Source organism: Cryptomeria japonica, chromosome 4, assembly GCF_030272615.1.
Source record: "Cryptomeria japonica chromosome 4, Sugi_1.0, whole genome shotgun sequence".
NCBI classification, from domain to species: domain Eukaryota; kingdom Viridiplantae; phylum Streptophyta; class Pinopsida; order Cupressales; family Cupressaceae; genus Cryptomeria; species Cryptomeria japonica.
The window spans coordinates 163,550,162-163,569,863 of record NC_081408.1 but is presented as its reverse complement, the minus strand read 5'-3'; the positions used below and the strand labels follow the sequence as shown (position 1 = coordinate 163,569,863).

General features: G+C 35.5%; 1 protein-coding gene across 1 annotated transcript in view; it reads left to right on the top strand.

Moving 5' to 3' along the window:
• The first annotated feature begins 3,634 nt into the window (after window positions 1-3,634).
• The window catches only part of LOC131049002 (nuclear pore complex protein NUP98A), a 29,298-nt gene continuing 13,230 nt past the window's right edge, over window positions 3,635-19,702 (top strand). The window contains exons 1-2 of the mRNA XM_057982997.2: window positions 3,635-4,417; window positions 9,780-10,088. Of these exons, the coding sequence (XP_057838980.2) occupies window positions 3,901-4,417; window positions 9,780-10,088 (826 nt within the window). The 5' untranslated portion in view covers window positions 3,635-3,900. The remainder of the gene's footprint in view (window positions 4,418-9,779; window positions 10,089-19,702) is intronic.

The following is a 19,702-nucleotide window of genomic DNA, read 5'->3' as shown; positions in this document are numbered from 1 at the left end:
TAAAATAATACAATATAGTAGCACCTTGCCAAATATGGATAGTTTACAATTATTTACAATGTTCATTTGTTGACCTTAAAAAATTGAACCATAAAGGTAGAAAATTCCTTAATTACTCATTTCATAAAAATACAACAATGAAGGTATTACAACATAAGAATGATAAAATAAAGTTTACATTCTCTCTAAGCCATAGCCCCATCTTTCTCCAATGGTGATCAATATCACCCAACCATTTGGGACCCTAAGGTCTACCTCTCTATAAAAATATATGATCAATTGAGAAATCATACCAATTTAAATGTATAATATAATATGGGATGATTTAAGATCATGACATTCACAACACATAAAATAATCATACACAATGCTATTAAAATTAAATAATGGTGTAGAAGGGTTATGGACCACCACAAACTAGTAATGCACAAGAGAATGGTAAAATTAACAAGTAATATGCAACGAGTGATGATTTAAAAACACTAATGTGAAGAGAAGCACATACATGCATAAAGTACCAATGACTTGATGAATAATAAGATAATACTACTAGACTTAGGATGTAAAGTGTCATCACGATATTTTTTAAATTTGCATGGATGTTGAAAAGTATGACACCATATCAAACGGGGCTTAAATATAGTCATCCTATCCCAAATTTGATTGGTATGATGTCCCTTCACTATTGTGCATGAACCCTCTCAAGGTGTTCAAGGCAAGAAATGCCATATATATTGATTAGGTGTATTTTAATGTTTGATCCATACAATCAATTTTATCTTATTAAATATTGACCTTGTTATGCTCTTCACATAAAAATATTCCAATTATAAATGACAAATGAGGGGTTCACTCTACTCCTATTCGTATAGTTTAATCCATGCACAAAAATGTCTAGAATGATCAAAATATTGTGAAATGTAAGAGACCAAAAATATGACATCAACATCCAAAAGATAAGAAATCATATTCCCACAATGAGACATTCATCCAAAAAAAAAAGATAAGATTTTACATGTCCTCAAATCCAAAATTGACATTTTTATAATATAAGAATCATGCAAAAATATTAATCAACATTAATGGAAGCTTAAAATTTATTCAATCTTCAAAATTAAAAATTTACAAAAATAAAGAATACCCTAATGAGAACAAAAATTAAAAATTTACAAACACACTTTTTATATCATGTAGGTTTTTGATGAAACTTCACTAGAGTATTGATGGTTGTTTGATTATTTTAAAAAAATGAAAACAAACAAATAGGATACACAAATATGCACAAAATTTAAAGAGCAATGCCTTGATATTGTAACAGATGCCCTCAAAGCATAAACAGATAAGTTATTTCTTGAACATCACACAACCAAGCTTGTCTACTCTCCCAAGACTTGATCTCACTTTAAATCCTATAACAATCCTCTTGAGCAATCCATTTTTGGCAAGCAAGTGAGAACTGACACAATGGAGGAGGAAAAATAGACCAAAAATCATAAGCTATTTTAAAACCATTTTCTTTCTCATTTTCACTCAAAAAACCCTAAATTGCAAAGTTGCTTTTTGTTCCATTTCCCATTTCCAAAAATTATATTCGAAAATAGATATTTTCATATTATATATTTTTAATAGATATTTATACAAAATGTTTCATCTATAATTATATCCAAATGCCTTAAGGATAAATATTTTAAAATGACTAATTTAACAATTGCATTACAATTGATTGATGCATTTAATTTCAAATAATTTATTTCAACTTATTGTGTTTGACAATCTCAATATTCAAATGCATAAGACCTAAACTAAGGAACTTAACAAATAAACTCTTTCAACATAAGCATATTAAATTATTCCACATCACTCAAGGATGAAACATTTCAAAAATTTGAATAAATACAAGCATAATCAATAGCTAAATAAATCCATGCAAAGGAAACATATACTTTATAGGTTTATCCACAATACATTGATTTGTAATTGATGCTAAATCATATCATGGCTTCTTAAGGTTACATAACTCAAAAACTTGAATAAGTGGGATAGGGATGTCAACATAATATATTTACCCAAACCATCCTTATCTTGGGAAAAAATGTGCTTACACATTTAATAAAATGGGCATTTTGCTCAACATAAGGATAACTAAAGCACAACTTAAAACCTCCAACATGATATGATCAATTAAAACACTACCAATAAACTACATCAACTAAAAGATCATCTAAAGCTAATATGATCTAGATATCACAAATGTAAAAAATCAATAATCATAATGCTAAACCAAATAACATATAATCATATATAATAGATGTAGTAAAAATAATGAAAATGAAAAATTGTTATAGTATAAACATATAAAGTCACAATACACATTCCATAATACATAGTCATACACCATGATGCAAATAAAAAAATATTATTGATAGAGTATGTTGATGGCAATACAAAACATTATTGATAAGTATGATATCACTACCAAAAGAAAGTCAAACAACAATATAAGACACACATGTTTGATGCATTACACCAAACATCTTGTATCTATTGCATAACCTATGAAAGAAAGTTTATCTATTAAGGATAAGGAAAAAAGTGATATGGTTCTTCTGAATCTCACCTTAGTAATGCTCTTTGATGATTTGTTCCAAACTTTAACAAATAGTCAAGGGAGAATTTGTGTTTGTAAACTATAGCAAGATATGCAAAATGAATATATGTAGAGAATTGTGGGTTGTAGCTAATTTGGCTCCAAAAACGTCACAATTTCCGCATAACACAAGGGTAAGTAAAAAATTACAGATCTTGGTTGTGCTCGACAAAACTAGCTGCGTCTTTCATTTTTCAGCTGTGTGTATAACACGAAGGTTAGTCAGCCATTTTGGAGCCAGATTAGCCGCGTCCGAGAATTGTGACATGAGGAAATTCGAGTGGGTTCAAATATGTTAAATGTATGAATTAGGATTTGTTCTTTTCTACAACACCCTAGCATGTAATTTAAATGTTTCACTGCCAAGTCATCAAGTAACACTAGTAGGAAGGGTGTTAACTTATGTCCATAAATTAAATTTGAATTTAAAAGTTTGAAGGTTAAACTTATGCATATAGATTCAAACTAGTTCGATTTAAGCCTCATAAAGTTGACCCATAATAGATAACATGTATTTTGTATGTAATATTTAATAGAAAGAATTCAAGTTAAGATCATATGGCTTATCAATTTTCATACAAAAATATGTAAGTTTTACACTAATCATTAAATTTGAAATTAACAAGTCAAAATAAATCAAATAATATAAAATATACATTTTTCAGCCTTGTAATAAATAAATTTAAATATATAACTATATAAGTTACGAGTCAATACCAGAAAAACAAAAAGAAAAAAAAAGAAAAAGAAAAGGTGTGGATACACTTTTTACATTTACAAAAAGTAGAGCAGAAAGATTACCTAACGCATAAGGTTTAAGCTCAACAATTTTTAAATATATGAAACTTCCTTAGCAAAACACTTACAAACAACATAATACACAATTTTTAAGTATAAAATGAGAAGTTTAGATTCAAACAACATAATACACAATTTTTAAGTATAAAATGAGAAGTTTAGATTCTCTTCTAGTGCTGCCATCAAAATTTGATTTTTGTTAATTCCAAGTAACATGGCAACTAAAGAAACTAAAATTCAAACGCCAACGATCATCACTACCTATTTCAAATAATACGAAGAGTCATGGGACATCTTAACATCATGTGTTGAGCTTCCTTCATACCTACGGACGTTTCCACTCTTCAGTTCCGCCATTTTCTCTTTGATTCATGTGTGGCAAGGGTTATGTGGGTATGCTCTTTTGATCCATCCTAGATAATCCTTTCAAGTACCCATTTGGAAGGAGCGCATCCATGGAAGAAGAGAATGTTCCCAATTGGCTTTCTGCAATAGTGGCTAAGAATCGGGGAGAGTATGAGCAATTCATGCAGAAAGTGGAGGAAAAGCACCGGGAATTTATGCAATGGATGCAGGCCAGCCATGAAGAATTTATTCAAAAAATGATGCAGCAGATTGCCATTCTAGATACCAAAAATAGTACGAGTACTGGCCCTCCTAATATAATTGAGGAAACAGACAATAGTATGCAGCAAGATGCAGAGGCCAAGAAGGATATTCTCATTAAAGAGCATTGCTCCACAGAGATGGAAACCCCAAGTTATTTTCAGGAAGAGGATGGTGGAGAAAATGAAAGAGCAGAGAGTGGCAGAGGGTTCTGTTCATGTCCGTTAAGAACTACAAGTTTATTTGCTCCACAGACAGGAAGTTCAAGTTCAACTTGTAGTAGTGCATCAATTAGTTTCACACCAAGCATATCTATTGGCGCATCGTCTATGTCTGCCATTAATTCTACTTCTGCATTGGGAACAGGTATATTTTTTATCCTGCCGAAGAGTTCTTTTCTTAATATAGTTTCTGCTTGATGAATTTTGAATAGGATATTCTCTGCCCTTATCATTAGCGAGGGGCAACTTTGGATGTCAATTTTGAAAAAAATAATTTTGGATCACAAATGATTTCCGAACTTTTTAAACCTTTGCCACCCTCAATCATACTCTATGTTTATTACACAAGTTTAGACATCAATATTGAAAAATTTAATTCTGGATCACAGTTAATTTCTGAAGCTATTAAACTTGGGGCACCTTCAATCATACTCTGTTTGTTAGACCACAATTTTTATAGTTGTGTGGAAAGAAAATGGCCATCCAGCTATCAGTATGCATCATGTCATCCGTGGCTGGATGCTACATAACTGAACTTTTGACTTCTCTTTTTTCATCGATAGGGATCGTTTGTAGCTTGTTGACTATACCATTGTCTCAAGTGAATAATAACAGTCTTCATCGATGAGAAATCAAAACTTCAATTATGTAACATCCAACCATGGATGCCATGGCACATCTTGATGACTGGATAACCATTTCTGTGTGGGTAAGCCTTCCTAAATTTATTAAGGCTGGGTTGCACTCAAATATATACTATGTTCATTAGAGCATAATTTCCTAGTTAGAGTTGGTGTGAAGTAAGCTTGGACTACATTCTGATTATGTAAAATCCAAGTCGCACCAAATGTACCTCATATTTTATTACGCCACAAACTTTTCACTGTGATTGTTATTGCTATGCAGGGTGAGCTTGGGCCTTCCAATTGAAATCTTAAACATGGGTTACATTCCAACATATTCAATGGTGCTTGTGCATTAAAACATTTTTATTGTAGCAGGGAGTAAGCTTGATCCACATTTCGAATATTCGAAACTAGAGTTACACTCAAATGTACTGCATTGTGGGTTAAGCTTGTGCCAAATTATGAAGATTTTGAACGTGGGATATATTTGATTGGAACTGGTATTCTTTACACCACACTTTCTCGTTTTAAGCTTGAGCCACATACATAATATCATAAAACTTGGGTTACACTTGTACACATCCCATGTTTGTTAGATCACAACTTTGGAATAACATTTTAGTTACAATATGGGATAAGTTTAGGTCACATTTAAAGACTTTAACCTTAGATCACATCTTAATGCAACCCTTATTTCTTACACTCCAACCATGCCACCATCATTGTGGGTTTTTGCAATGAGGGAGATTTGAACCTAGCCTACGCCCTTAAGACATGTACGCAAAATGTGGAAGCATTCACAAAGCATCTAAACTGTTTAACCAGATGCCTCAAAAAAATGTGGTATTATCGAATGCCATGATTGCAAGTGCACAGGTTATGAAAACAAATGTAAAAAATTGAAAGAAAAACCATAAATGAATGCAAACCTGGCATTTTGGGCATCTTTTCAATCTTCCATGATGTTATGGGCGTGTTTCAGTCTTCTATGGTGGCTTTGATGGCTTCCTGTGGCCAGTGAATGCTTGGGATAGGATTTTTTTTTTTTTTTTTAACCTTTAAACTACATTTAGTCATAGGAGACGCACAGGAAACTTAGACAGGCAGAAGATGCTGAGGTTCTTGGCGGGAGATGTAGGAGACGACAAGATTTGTGGGTGTGAAATTTCTATTGCAAAATGGCATCTCAGGGTGCAGGTAAATTCTCAGAGATGCTTTTTCGTCTCTAAGATGTGTCTCAAGGAGGGTGGAGACATGTTTCCGAATCGCGTTAGTAATTCCAAAACCATGAACTAAAACTACTCGAATATAGTGGAACCAAAAATACCTAGTTAGAAAACCAACATTCAATTCCCACGATGAGTTCGCACATTAAAAAGTCATATTCCTTACACTTGTTATAAGCAACATCATAATCTATGCATTAGGAATCCCTACAAGTGATGCCGATCACTTCAATTTTTTCCCCCAAAAACAAAGTATATGGCTCAGAAATTGAGTTTTTTTCTTTCATAGTCTAGAAGTTGCATTGTTTATATAGTCAACATTAGGAGCAAGGTCGTCACCTTGCAAGAGGAAAAGGAATATCAACACACACGAACTAATTGCTAGAGGCCAAGAGGCTTATAGTTTCATAGCACTACCTAAACTTTTTTGAACTCATTGTCTTTGTCAATGCATCTGCAAAATTCTACAACTTTTTCCAACATTACCCTTTCATCCTCTACCATGTTGCGAACAAAATGGTATTGGACATCAATATTCTTCATCTTCACATGAAAGGTCAGATTCTTTGCCTAACATACAACACTCTAATTGTCACATAGAGCTCTAATAGCTCATGGACTCAACCTCACATCTAAACACAATTGCTTAATTCAGATAGCTTCTTTACAAGCATGAGTGGCTTCCATGTGCTTTGTTTCTATAGTGGACAAAGCATTTGGCAAGGCATGTCTATAAGTAGGAGATAAGGCTATTCTATTCTATTGAAGAAGACTCAAGAGAGATGGAGTTGGTCTAACAAGGTTTGTGTAACAAGAACATGAGAGTGGGCTTGGATTGATAGTGCAAGAACTCAAAGATGAAGACCAAATGGCTTGGTGGTGACAAATGCGAGTGTGCCTATGTGAAAGCAACCAGACTTCAAGGACAAGGATAATCCAAATAGGCACCTAAGATGTTCATAAGTAAAACATAAGCTATATGAGTGCTTGCCTATGATGGACATTATTCAAGTGGCAAATATGATGCTTTTTTCATGGATTTCTGTCCTAAGGTTTTCTGTTTCAGTCCTTTTCAGTTTTCTAGCATTTGATTTCCACGAGCTGTTTTAGATGTGGAAACAGACAGTTCCATCATTTTTATTCATACTTGGTTTTGTTACACCCTATGAAACATGCCTTTTGAAGACCATTTTCTTGTGTTCCTTCGTGTTTGTTAATCAGATTTGTTGCAAACTGGAGTTAAGGTTCATTACTGTCTTTGAGGTTGTTCTTTTCTAAGGATGCATGTCTCCTAGTTTGTGTTATTCATTTATCAGATCATGCATAATAGCAGGAGATATGGAAAGACAGTCCAGGAGGAAGTTTGGCTAAGTGTTGGCATGGATGATATTTACTGATGAACAAAATGCCTATGAATTTCTCATGTGACAATACCAGATATAAATGCATTCTTAATTGTGTTTTACAAGGTTCTGAAGCCAAAAATCAATGAGGACCGACCTGCTGTATGGGGATAAATCAATGAGAGATGAATTACCTTTTTGGAATAAAACAAAGCATGATTATGTGTTTACTCAATTTTCCCTCATTCCTTCTCAAAGTAGTATTCCAAAGCAGAAGCATTATGCCAGGAGACGAAGGCTAGAGCTTTATGAGGTGTGCAGATGCATTGATTCAGGTCATTTAGTGGTTGATATAGAAGAACTGCACACCTAGCAGGTCTGGACATTTGTTTGAAATTTGAATAACATAGAAATCTCAAATAGGTGCCTTAAAAATTTTAGTAGCAACAATGAGTAGCTTGAATGTCCAACGACTTATTAAACGACAACAGCAGCAGAAGTGGTTAAATCAAGATCAAGGAGCATCTGATTGCATCACAGGAGGTGAATAAATGGTATATACTTGACATGCATACCACAAGTGAGATCAACTCCAAAGTGACAGAACAAACCGAAATAGGAATTTGATTGTATTCAAGTATCAAATCTGCTTGGAAGTGTCAAGCATTGCAATGCTTAATAACATTGTTAAGTCTTTCTTGAGGGTTGCAGCAACAGTTTATGCTTAGTTTTCAATACTATTGATCTTCAATAGGGTATGTTCTAGGTGTTTGGTTAATGCAAAGAAATAACAGTGCTGTGAATATTATCATCTCATTCTAGTTAGACTATTGTCAAAGGATGTTTTGTTTCATAAGGTTTTAATGATTGAAAAGTCATTTAGAGCATCGAATTGTCTTGTTTCCAAAGAGGACTTCATATTTGAGTCACCAAGATTGTCTAGTGAAGTTGGCTATGGCTTGGCAGTGAGGGTTTTAGTATTATGTAGGAATTGGGCATGTTTCAAAGTAAGGAGTTGCATTGGGATCACAAAGAAGATTCTCGGGTCAAACTACTAGTTTTGGTAGTCGCTTTTTCAAAAGTCCTATTATTGGAGAAATAGGACTAAGTGCCTATTTTTAGATTGTTTGTTGTTCATATTTGAGTCACCAAGATTTTTTGGTGAAGTTGGCTATGGCTTGGTAGCTAGGGTTTTAGTATTATGTAGGAATTGGGCATGTTTCAAAGTAAGGAGTTGCATTGTGATCACGAAGAAGCTTCATGATTCAATCTACTAGTTTTGGTATTTTCTTTTTCAGAAGTTCTATTAATGGACAAACAAGGCGGAGTCACCAATATTGTCTGGTTTAGTTGTCTATCGTTTGGTAGTTAGGGTTTTAGTACTGTTTAAGAATTGGGCATTTTTCAGAGTGAGGAGCTGCTTTGGGACCACAAAGAAGATTCATGGGTCAAACTACTAGTTTTCATAGTTGCTTTTTTGGAAGTCCTATTATTAGACAAATAGGGCTAATTGCCTATTTCTAGATTCCTCTTTATTTAGATTTTATTTTAACTTTTTAGAACAGTATTTTACTTAAATTTCTTTCTATCTTGCTTTTCAAAAGCTTTAAATGTTCTTTAAAGAAAATAGTTTTTGAGATAAACTAATTAGTATCCTAAATACCCCAATTTGGGTATTCTGTAACCTATAGATAAATGCTTGGAGCACAAGAATTTTTAAAATAGTTGACATTATGCTTATGTTGCTGAAATTATTATTCAAGTTTGTTCACCGTTGTCTATGTCTGTAATTTTATTGATTATATAAAAAATGAATAGTAGCATCAAGCTTTGTATTGAGGTTGTTTGTTCATCTAAATTGTAGCTTTTTTATATGGCTTAGCTATATGGTTCATGACATTATGTACCATCATGTATTGAGCTAGGTATTCCTTTCTAGATCTTGTGTACTTTAGATTGCTAGTCTTTTCTTTAGTCAGTTGGAAGGTGGTGTTGTCATGTTTAGAGATAGTTGTTTTCATTAAAAATCCATAAATCTCACTTGTGAGATGAGCTATTATTAGTCTTTCCTTTGTGCCCAAGGCAAAAAAACCAGCAAATAGTTATTAACTTATTTCATTCATGCAAGCTCACATCCTAGAAGAAACATTAGATATTGTGAATAGCTATGTATTTTGTTTATAACTTAGTACATAGGGTTAGTTTAGATCTTATTGAACTCCTTATAATTTGAATAGAGGTTTTAATTCACATACTGTTGCAAATTTGAGACAAATCGAAATGCTAACAGGATGTATTTTTCTCACATGCAGGAACATCTACATTTGGGCAAAAGCCTTTGTTTGGAGAATTGAAATCATCAAGCTTGTTTCCATTAAATCCTTTTGGGAACACTTTTAGTGGGACAGGACTTACTTTTGTAAGTCAACCTTTTAGTGCAATTAGTACATCTACATGTGGTTCCACTTTGACATCAACATTCTGTACCACAACTCCAAAATTTGGTGCAATGAATACAAATGGAATAGGTTCTCCTAGTAATCCAATTACTTTTGGAGGAACCTCAACTTTAACATTTGGAAGTACTACATCTCCTTTTATTTCTCAAATTTCCCTATCAGGTGAGTAATGTTGCAACTGTTTTCTTTTTTGAATGGTTAATATTTATTTGATCATAGTTCCATGGAGTTTCTTGATGAGGGCATAGGTCTTGGGAATGGGGGATCAAGGGCCTATGTTTAAGGATGGTAGGGGGAATGGGGGTGAAGGCGTGGTGTTGTGTATATATGTAGTACTTGAAAAATCAGTTATAAAAAGAGGTATAAGGCATAGTTACAAGGCTCGTACTCACCTCAAATTCGACAAGCTGATTTTTTACTCCGACTTGGACTTAGTGCTGAGACTTGGCAAAGACTCAACAAATCGAAAAGACCATGAAATACAGAGTTTTTTAAGGATTTAAAACTTGTTTTATTCACCCTTTACTAAATAAACTTTAAAAACACAATAAAATAATCAAACAAAAGCTACTTTGACCATAGACACAAGTATACATTGATCACGAGTATAAAAAGTAAAAGTAAAAAAGAGTTCTAATTTTTAGTTGAGTGAAGCAACATTGTTAGATATATAAAATTATAAACATTGTCAAATGTATACAAATCTCATGGATTATGAAATATATGGCATCAAAACAAATATCAAAATTGAAAATGTAAGTCTATGGCCCAAAGGAGTTTGCATCACTTGTCCCTTGATCAACATCACGACAAGTCCTACGTGAGTGTCTAAGATAAGTCCTAGATGATGTTGCAGCCATGATCTACCTGTGTCTCAATGACATTGTTGATGTGTGTTTTATGACACCTCGAACACAGAATAAAGTATTGAATACTCTATCCTCTCTTGAACAAAATCCTCTCTAGTGTTGAGTGCTAAGATCACTTTAGACGACTCCAAGGTTAATAATGTCGGGTCTTAACATGTGGATAGCTTCAATGGTTGATGTGTTTGTTGCTCTTCCAAGGGGACTTATGCAATTGTTCTTTTAGGAGACAAAATTATTGATCACAAGGAATTCTATTCTTACGAATGATATGCAATAAGTCCTTTTCCTACTACTAATGATCGTTTTTAAAAAAAATGCAAAATCTTGAGGGTTTAGGAATGCTAAACTAATCACTAGGAATGAAAGAATGATGGATGATTTCAAGTGAAACTTAACTAAGCTTTTCTTTGACATGTAAAGAACAACTCCACAAAGCTAGTTCAATCTTCTAAGGATAGCTAATGATGTTCAAGTTACTACTGTTGACATATTTTTTAGGACTACATCTAACACAATAAAGTTTCCAATGGTCACTTCGCTCTCTCTTGTTTAGAATCAGGCCGTATGCTAAGATTGCAAAGAAAGATCAAACGGCTAATTTCAAGGTTCCTTTGCGCGTGGACGTGACTCAGTTGATAGGTTTGTTGTTAATCCAAGGGGACTTACGTATGCTCACAAAAGATTTTAACCAACTTGCAAGTTCAAGGATTTCTACCCGAATGATTTGCAATGAAAGCTCTGTTTTTTTTTTTTTTGGGTTAAGATATGCAAAAAGTAAATAGGATAGGGTTGAGAGAACTACACTAAGTCTAATCTAGACCTAAGAACGAGGAGACGGGATCACTCATACAGAGTCAAACCACGTTTCGTTTTGCCAACAAAGCACAACTATGCGAAGGTAGTGCAATCTTCAGAGGGTGTGTAGAGGTTTTTCAAATCACCAACAAAGACCATCAAGCCGAACAATCTTCATTGATAATCGAAGTTAAGCGTACACATATAATAGGCTCAGGCTAACTTTGCAAAGTGTGCAACAATCAGTTGCACACAAAAAATATGAGCTCTGACTCTGCAACAAATAATCCTATCAAATCCAGTTTTTCTAACAACATAAAGCAAAATCTATTCTAACTGAAGAGAGCAAGACTAGGCAATTACTAAAATAGAACAGGAATACACCATCAAAATCGAACAATGTATTAAGTTGGCTACTTCAACAATCTTAAGCAACAATCTCTCCTCCCTTACAAATGAGGGGGGTCACCCCTTTATATAGGCCTTGGGCCATGAAAATATGCAAACCCTAATTAGGGTTTCACCCTAAAAGATTCTCCACTCAAGATGCAACAAGGTGGGAATCAGTAATTAATGGCCACTAAGTCCATATACGATAAATTCAAATAAGCCAAAAATGGCATCTATTTATGCATTAAATGCATCCCATTACATTGAATTTGCCCAAAATACCATAAATATTCCTCATGCAGCCATAAATGGCCATCATTCTTCATGCGACGGTTGCATGCAAAGGGAATCTGTCATAAAATCATTAATATGGCGGCTACATGCAAAAATATTCTTTATGCATTCAACATGCATTGACCAGGCCACCACTAAGTAAAAATATTCCAGCAGTAAATGCACCACCACTTTATATAGACCTTGGGCCATGAAAATATTCAAACCCTAATTAGGGTTTCACCCTAAAAGATTCTCCACTCAAGATGCAACAAGGTGGGAATCAGTAATTAATGGCCACTAAGTCCATATACGATAAATTCAAATAAGCCAAAAATGGCATCCATTTATGCATTAAATGCATCCCATTACATTGAATTTGCACAAAATACCATAAATATTCCTCATGCAGCCGTAAATGGCCATCATTCTTCATGCGACGGTTGCATGCAAAGGGGATCTGTCATAAAATCATTAATATGGCGGCTACATGCAAAAAGATTCTTCATGCATTCAACATGCATTGACTAGGCCGCCACTAAGTAAAAATATTCCAGCAGTAAATGCACCACCACTACTCAGTCAAAAGATTCTCGTCCAAGAATGGACGACTGTTATCCCCCTCATTAATTGCATACGCAATGAATTTACTGAGGACGGCTTCCAGCTCTCCTACGGAGACACTTGGCATGCTTTCAATGTAAAAACTCCATCGATGTGATTTCTTCTTCGCTCTTGGAAAAGAAGTTCTCCCACTCCACCATCATTTCTTGTGTTTTCTTCATCGTGTTGGAAAATGAGGAAACATTTGCAAAATGTTCCTTAGAAAACGAACCTATGATGAAGAATTCGTGCAACTGGAATTTCAAGGAATTCACCGTCACTCCATCTTCACTCAGCCTCTTTGCTAACAATACTTCAATTCCATTGATAATTTCCTTTTGCACCCTTCTAATCAAGTCTTTCAAAGCTAAAGACTCCATGTTGAATTTTTCAAAGGAAACAACACAGAACCATCAGGAAAAGTCATAAATCTCGTTCTCCCGAATTACTTTCCCATTGATTAGTGTTTGCTTCAGAATGTTCATTAGAGCCTTGAGTCGCGGAATAGTTAAGTCTTGATAAATGTGCCTGTCTTCCCATAGACCTTCCCTATCTCCAATCTGTTTAGAAGGGCAACAAATCTGGTATGAAGATGAACCAAATCTTCAATGAATTTTTCAGCCTCAGTAAATACATCTTCCACCCATTCCTTGGAACTCTGGGCCATCACTCTGATTACTTCTGTGTCGTCAATGACTTCCTTAGGGAGAGAGGAAGGAGGAATGAATGAGGGATCTGCTTCTCTAAGCGGTCGCTTGAGACTTCTAATATATTCGCATAAGACCCTATTTTCTTCCTTCAACCTCTTACATTTCGCCTTAGTTTTCTACATCTTTTCTTTCAGGGCCAAGGAAGATCCTTCAAAGTCTTCAATTACCTGCCCAGTAGAAGCATGACCTAGATCAACTTGCCTAATTACATAATCTTTTGGCCTCGTCTCATTTATGTCTTTATCTAACGTAGGCTAGGTTACTGATTCATCCAATATTTATGCTGTATCCAAGTACGATTCATTTCAGATTCTGAGTCGTTTTGGAACCCCTGTGGATTTGGATAGGGTTCTTTCATTTTCCTCCTAAAACGCTTCTGCGTTTCAACTACGAATCCCGATGCATCTAGGGTACACGTGGCGATTCCGTCACTTTTTTTTACAAATCAAAGTCGGACATGATTTTCGAGGTTTTTTTTTTCCAATTTTCAGAATGAAAACGGGTTGTGTATACCATAAAAGGCTAAAACAAAAAGTTAGAAAACACATTTTTTTGTTTTCTCCTGTTTTGCGTCGGATAGAAGAAGGGCACGTTTTGGGCACAAACTGAGCATGACGCATGCGCCAACAAGAGGCACGACGCAGACACAGTTTCTCCTCTCCTACGGTGAGAGCATCCGTTTTTCTCTTGCGGCGAGAGCAGTTGTGCGGATGGGAGCTGAGCCATGACAAGGAATGAGCGACCACGACCAGGTAAGTTTCAATTTTTTGATTTGTTTCAAATTTTTACTACACGATATGATTATAGTTTGACTTATTTTTATTTGTTTGTTAAACTTTATTTTATTAGTTTATTAAGTTTAAATTTAGATTTTTATCATTTAATGATTTATATTTATATAATAATAAATCTTAAATATTTAAAGTTAATTTAAAGTAAAAATAAAATTATTCATAATTATTAAGTAAACATATATCATATATGTTATAATGATATTTTTACAAACTTTTAAATTACAAAATAATTAAAATATTCGTATTTAAAATAATAATAATAATACAAATTAAAATTAAATATATTCGTACTAGCAAGTATCGGCGTACCGTAACCGTATCCGTACTAGCAACTTAGACCGCAGGTTTAGCTATATTCAAGGTTCGGGATCCGGATTCATCCCTCACGATTGGAAAATTTCCTAGGAGCCTTCTTCTATGTCAGTTGATCCATTCTTTCTAACAACTCTTCTAATTCCTGTGCTAGATCAATTTCCTTTTCTGGCTCTTTCCTTATCTATCCATCAGCCAATCAGGAGCGGGGATGGAGTGACTATGAATTTCCATCTGCTCATGCTCCTATGATATTTCTTCCATCTCCCCAAGGATGGCTCACACAAAACTATCTTGCTGAGGCTCTTCCTGCTGAGGAGGTTTTTCTTGTCTCTGACCTCTTGGCTGATTGGGTCTATGTGAAGCATAGATGCTGAGGATATCTTGTGTTGGAGCACTATCTGGGATGTCTCTCGGAGGTGGATTTGTTGGATTTTCCTGTGAGAACATTTCTACCTCTCGCACACTGGAAGAACTAGCTGGTGACTGCATCCTTTCCACCCTTGCTCTTTTCTGCGGTGGTTCTTCTTGCTGAATCTCCTGCTGAACTTCTTGATGGACTTCCTGTTGGGCTTCCGACAGAGTATTCTTCTTTTTCACCATTCATGGCCTTTTCAGAACATTCCTTTCTTTTCCAGGACCAACCTCCCTTTGTTGAACTTCTCTTTCTCCACCTTGGGCCAGTGAAGACCCTTTCGTAGCCTCACTATGGGAATCAAGATTTCCCATCAATTGGAAATTCATGCGGACACTTCCTTCTTTTAGTCTTTTTATATGCCGATCAATCCAATGTTCAGTAAATTTTGGAACCGGTCTGGCCAAAATATCCAAGTCATCAATTTTAGGCTCTATCCAATCTAGAAGCTATATAGGTTGATCTTTCACTTTTTCGAATTCTAGTTGCACCAAGTCCAAATCTTCCTTCACCTAATCTGGCACCTGCATCACTTCACCTATTCTGATTGTTTGCAAGGGCAACTTGGAAAATATCTTCCTTCTGACATCAAAATCGTCCCTTGCATCTTCCCAATTCTAGGTGAAACTTGTGCAAGAATTTCACTCTAGCAACCTGTTGATGTGTATTTTGTACACAGCCAAACACAGAATAAAATACCTAAAGGGTACCTTATCCTCTCTTGAATAAAGCCTCTGAATGCTGAAGATATCGCGAAAAGGATCAATCAGGGTGACTTCAAGGTTCTTTGCTGTAGGATCTCTACTTGTGGATAAGCTCTTTGTGGTATGATGTGATTTGCTGGAATCACAAGGGGACTTACACTTGATGACTGAACGTCTGATTTGCTTTGAATATTGCTGGAACACAGGCTTTCACTGGCTTAGATTTGAAAAAAAAGGAAAAAGGACAAGGGCGAGGAAAGGATCTAATCCTAACACTAAGAATGTAAGAGCAATGAATGATCTTTGATGAAATTCCAACTAAGTCTTGTTTTGACATCCCAGGACCATCTCCACAAGGTTAGTGCGATCTTCGAAGGAAAGCTTTATGATGTTCAAATCATCACTGCAGGCATAGACACCATTAGGCTGATGCATATCAATGAAGAAGCGACAATTGAAGTTAAGCTTAAGCTGAATGATTCCAGTTGACTACACAAGGCAAGTCTGCAATCAACAAACTGCTAGTAGTATGGATATACGAATTTCACCATCAATCAAGCACATTTCTTCCACTCATCTAATAACATGAAATCAAATATGAGAAGTATGGAGACCATGCAAATTGTTGAATCGACCCATGAATTTCACCATTTCTTCAATGAAGTTTTACAAGTCTTTTACAACAACACCTTGGCAACAATCTTTGCCTTCTCTCTCTACTCTACTCTAATTGCTAGTCTATCAACTAGCTAATTCACTATTCTAACTATTCACTATTTGTCTTCCATTAACTGCCTTTACAAAATGAAGAGTCGGGGCTTATATAGTGCCCACAATACAATTCGATGGCTAAGATCAATTTGAGATCAAAGGCCAAGATTCAATAATGAAAACCCTAATTAGGGTTTGTTACAACCATTACATAACATTTAATGTTTGACCAATGATAAAATTACATTTTAAGGACACATTTCTTCTCTGGAAAATTCGACCAATAGATAGCTGGGGTAGGTACATCAAAGTTTGTGCCACCTTCCATGAGTTAGGTACATTGCATCTGGACATGCTGAGGTGAACCAATCTGACTGGAGGAGTGATGACTGGGATGCCAACTCGTCTGACACTTGGTTGATGCCAATTTGATGTTGCTTAATTAACTCTTCTGGAACTATCTGCTCCTTCAACGAACCTTTGCTCTGACTCCCTTGTCTTCGATGTGCAAGATGATTGATGTACCTCGCCTTGGAATGCTGGATTGGAAGAGGTTATTCCTGATGATGCCGGATCGAAGAAGGCCATCCTTGTCGATGCTTGACTGGAGGAGGTCGCCCTTATCCTTGCTTGATCTTCTTGGAGGAGACCGCCTTTGATCTGGCTTGATTTTCCAACTCCGGGATCTCCATTTGATGCCTACACAAAATATTAAAGTTAGTCTTTTGAGCATCAAACCTCAAAGCATGAAATTTAAGACCTTTCAAAGGTAAAACTTAAGATATTAATTTGAAAAAAGTCATGATAAATCAAGAACTATACATTTTCAAATTAATCATGAATGGAAATTGGATTTTCAAGACTTAGATTTTACAAAATTGCAATGGGATCACAATAAGTCTTGAATGAGATCTTCAAAAAAGTAATTCTTCATACCTTCCCTTGAGTACTTAAGTACAAAACCTTGAAAAATGAAGGAAGAAGACCGGATTTTGTTGGGCAAGATTTATAGCTATCCCTTGGATGAAGTACGCCTCCTTTAGCCTTCAAAAGAGCTTCACCTTCCACTAGCTTCTCCAAAATCTGGAAATTCACCTTCAAACTTGCTTAATTTCACCTTCAATCTTCTGGATTTCGCTCCTCAAGATATGCTCTTCAAGTTCGCATGAGAGATAATGCAAGAAAGATTTGAATTTGCTAAAGAACCTCTCCCATTATATAGAGCGCTTACCTTGATTCTTGTTGAGGCTGACCTAGCAAATAAGCCTTAAAATAAAATAAAAAACCACCAAGAAGAAGGCCGACTTGATAAATAAAGACAAAATAATGCCTTGTGCGCTCAACCTTTAATTTTTTAATTATTTAAATTAATTTTAATACCACTAAGATGTTTATTTTGATTATTTCAAGGTACAAAATTAATTTATTAAATTGAAATGCCTTTAATTTAATGTGAATTTGATTTAATCTTCAAAAGGCTTCGAAGTGAGTAAATTTGGTGAATTTTTAAGAATATCACGCTCAAATAATGTAAAAATGAAGGATATCACTAATCTCGCCCTGGACCCTTGGTGAGGGTCAGGAGCAATTTTTCAATCTAGACCTTGCATACCTCCCTTTTTTCGCCCAAAACTTCATCTAGGCATTTAAATGGCATTTTTAATTGAAGTTTTGAATTTGATTTCATTTGATCTTTAGGAGGAAAGTGTATTTAGGTTTTTTTTCGCCCTAGACCCTCAGAGAGGGTTAGGAGCGATTTTTCAATTTTGCTCTTAATCCTTCATCTTTTAATTGTCAATTCTCCTTGTGGGGTAAGCAATGATCTCCTTTACTCGTTCCATGCATGCTTGATTTGCTTTTGCAATGCAAAATAGGGGCTTCAAAGATTTTCGCTCTGGGCCTCCAGTGAGGGTCAGGAGCGACTTTTGCAATTTAGGCTAGGATCATCAAGTTTTGGAGGTAAATCCTTGTTCATCACGTTTTGGAGGACCTCTCCACCTTAGCACAACCTTGCCTTAGCGCAATCTTGAAGAGAAGTTGTTGGTTTTGCAAATTTCGCCCTAGGCCTTCAGTGAGGGTCAAGAGCGATTTTGTCCCTCTTGGGCAAAAATCCTTCATCTCTTGATCTTTAAACGAGTTTGGGGGCTTCATCATGCTCATTCCACCGCTCATCTTGCCTTTAATACCTCATCTTGACCACAACAATGCTAAAAATGACCTTCATGGAGAATTTCGCCTTGGGCCTCAGAGAGGGTCAGGAGCGATTTTTCAATCTCAAGCTTATCTACCTCTTGTTGGCCCTCCAAATTTTCTTCAATGGGTAAAACATACCTTTGCGCATCCATTCCAACCATAAAAATTGCTTTGACTTTGCAAGAAAAATGTACTTTTGAGAATTTCGCTCTGGGCCTTCAGAGAGGGTCAAGAGCGATTTTCTCTTTGTTGCCCAAAATTCACCATTTTTCAAACTTTCAAACTTTCAAATGCATCCAGTAACGTCCAATCTCCTCTCCGAGAAACCCTGCACAAAACAAGTTAGCCAAAATTAGCGAGAAATAAACTTGAACAACGTTTTCGCCTTGGACCCTCAGCAAGGGTCAGGAGCGAAATTTACAATCTAGGCTAAATTGCTCAATCTTTTAGTTTCAAACCACTTCACAGGGCAAGGTAAGATCATTTTCAAGGCCAGGAACAAGGTTTCAAATTCAAGCGAGTTGGCATATGAAGTCCATAACGAATTTCGCTTTGGACCCTCAGTAAGGGTCAGGAGCGAAATTCCTAATCTTGGCAAAAATCCATCATTTTTCAAGGTTTTCAAACATTTCCAACTTTCCCTTCAAAATGCCTTGCAAGTCAAAATTTGGTCAAATAAGGCAAGAAATGAGTCCTGGATTGATTTTCGCCCTGGACCCTCTGGAAGGGTCAGGAGCGAGATTCACATTGGACCTCCTGAGAGGGTCAGGAGCGAAATTCGCTCTAGATCCTCAGCAAGGGTCAGGAGCGAAATTTGACTTTTTGAACTCTCCGTCAGGATAATTTTATGGAATATAACATTTAAGTATAAGTCTTAGTTATACTTTAAGTTATATTCCATATATACTTTCAGGATGTTTGAGAGTGGTTTCAGACCTCTAGGAGCTATATTGCAAAATCTAGTTTTTTTGAGGTTTTTCAGTTTCTAGACTTAGTCAAATTTCAGG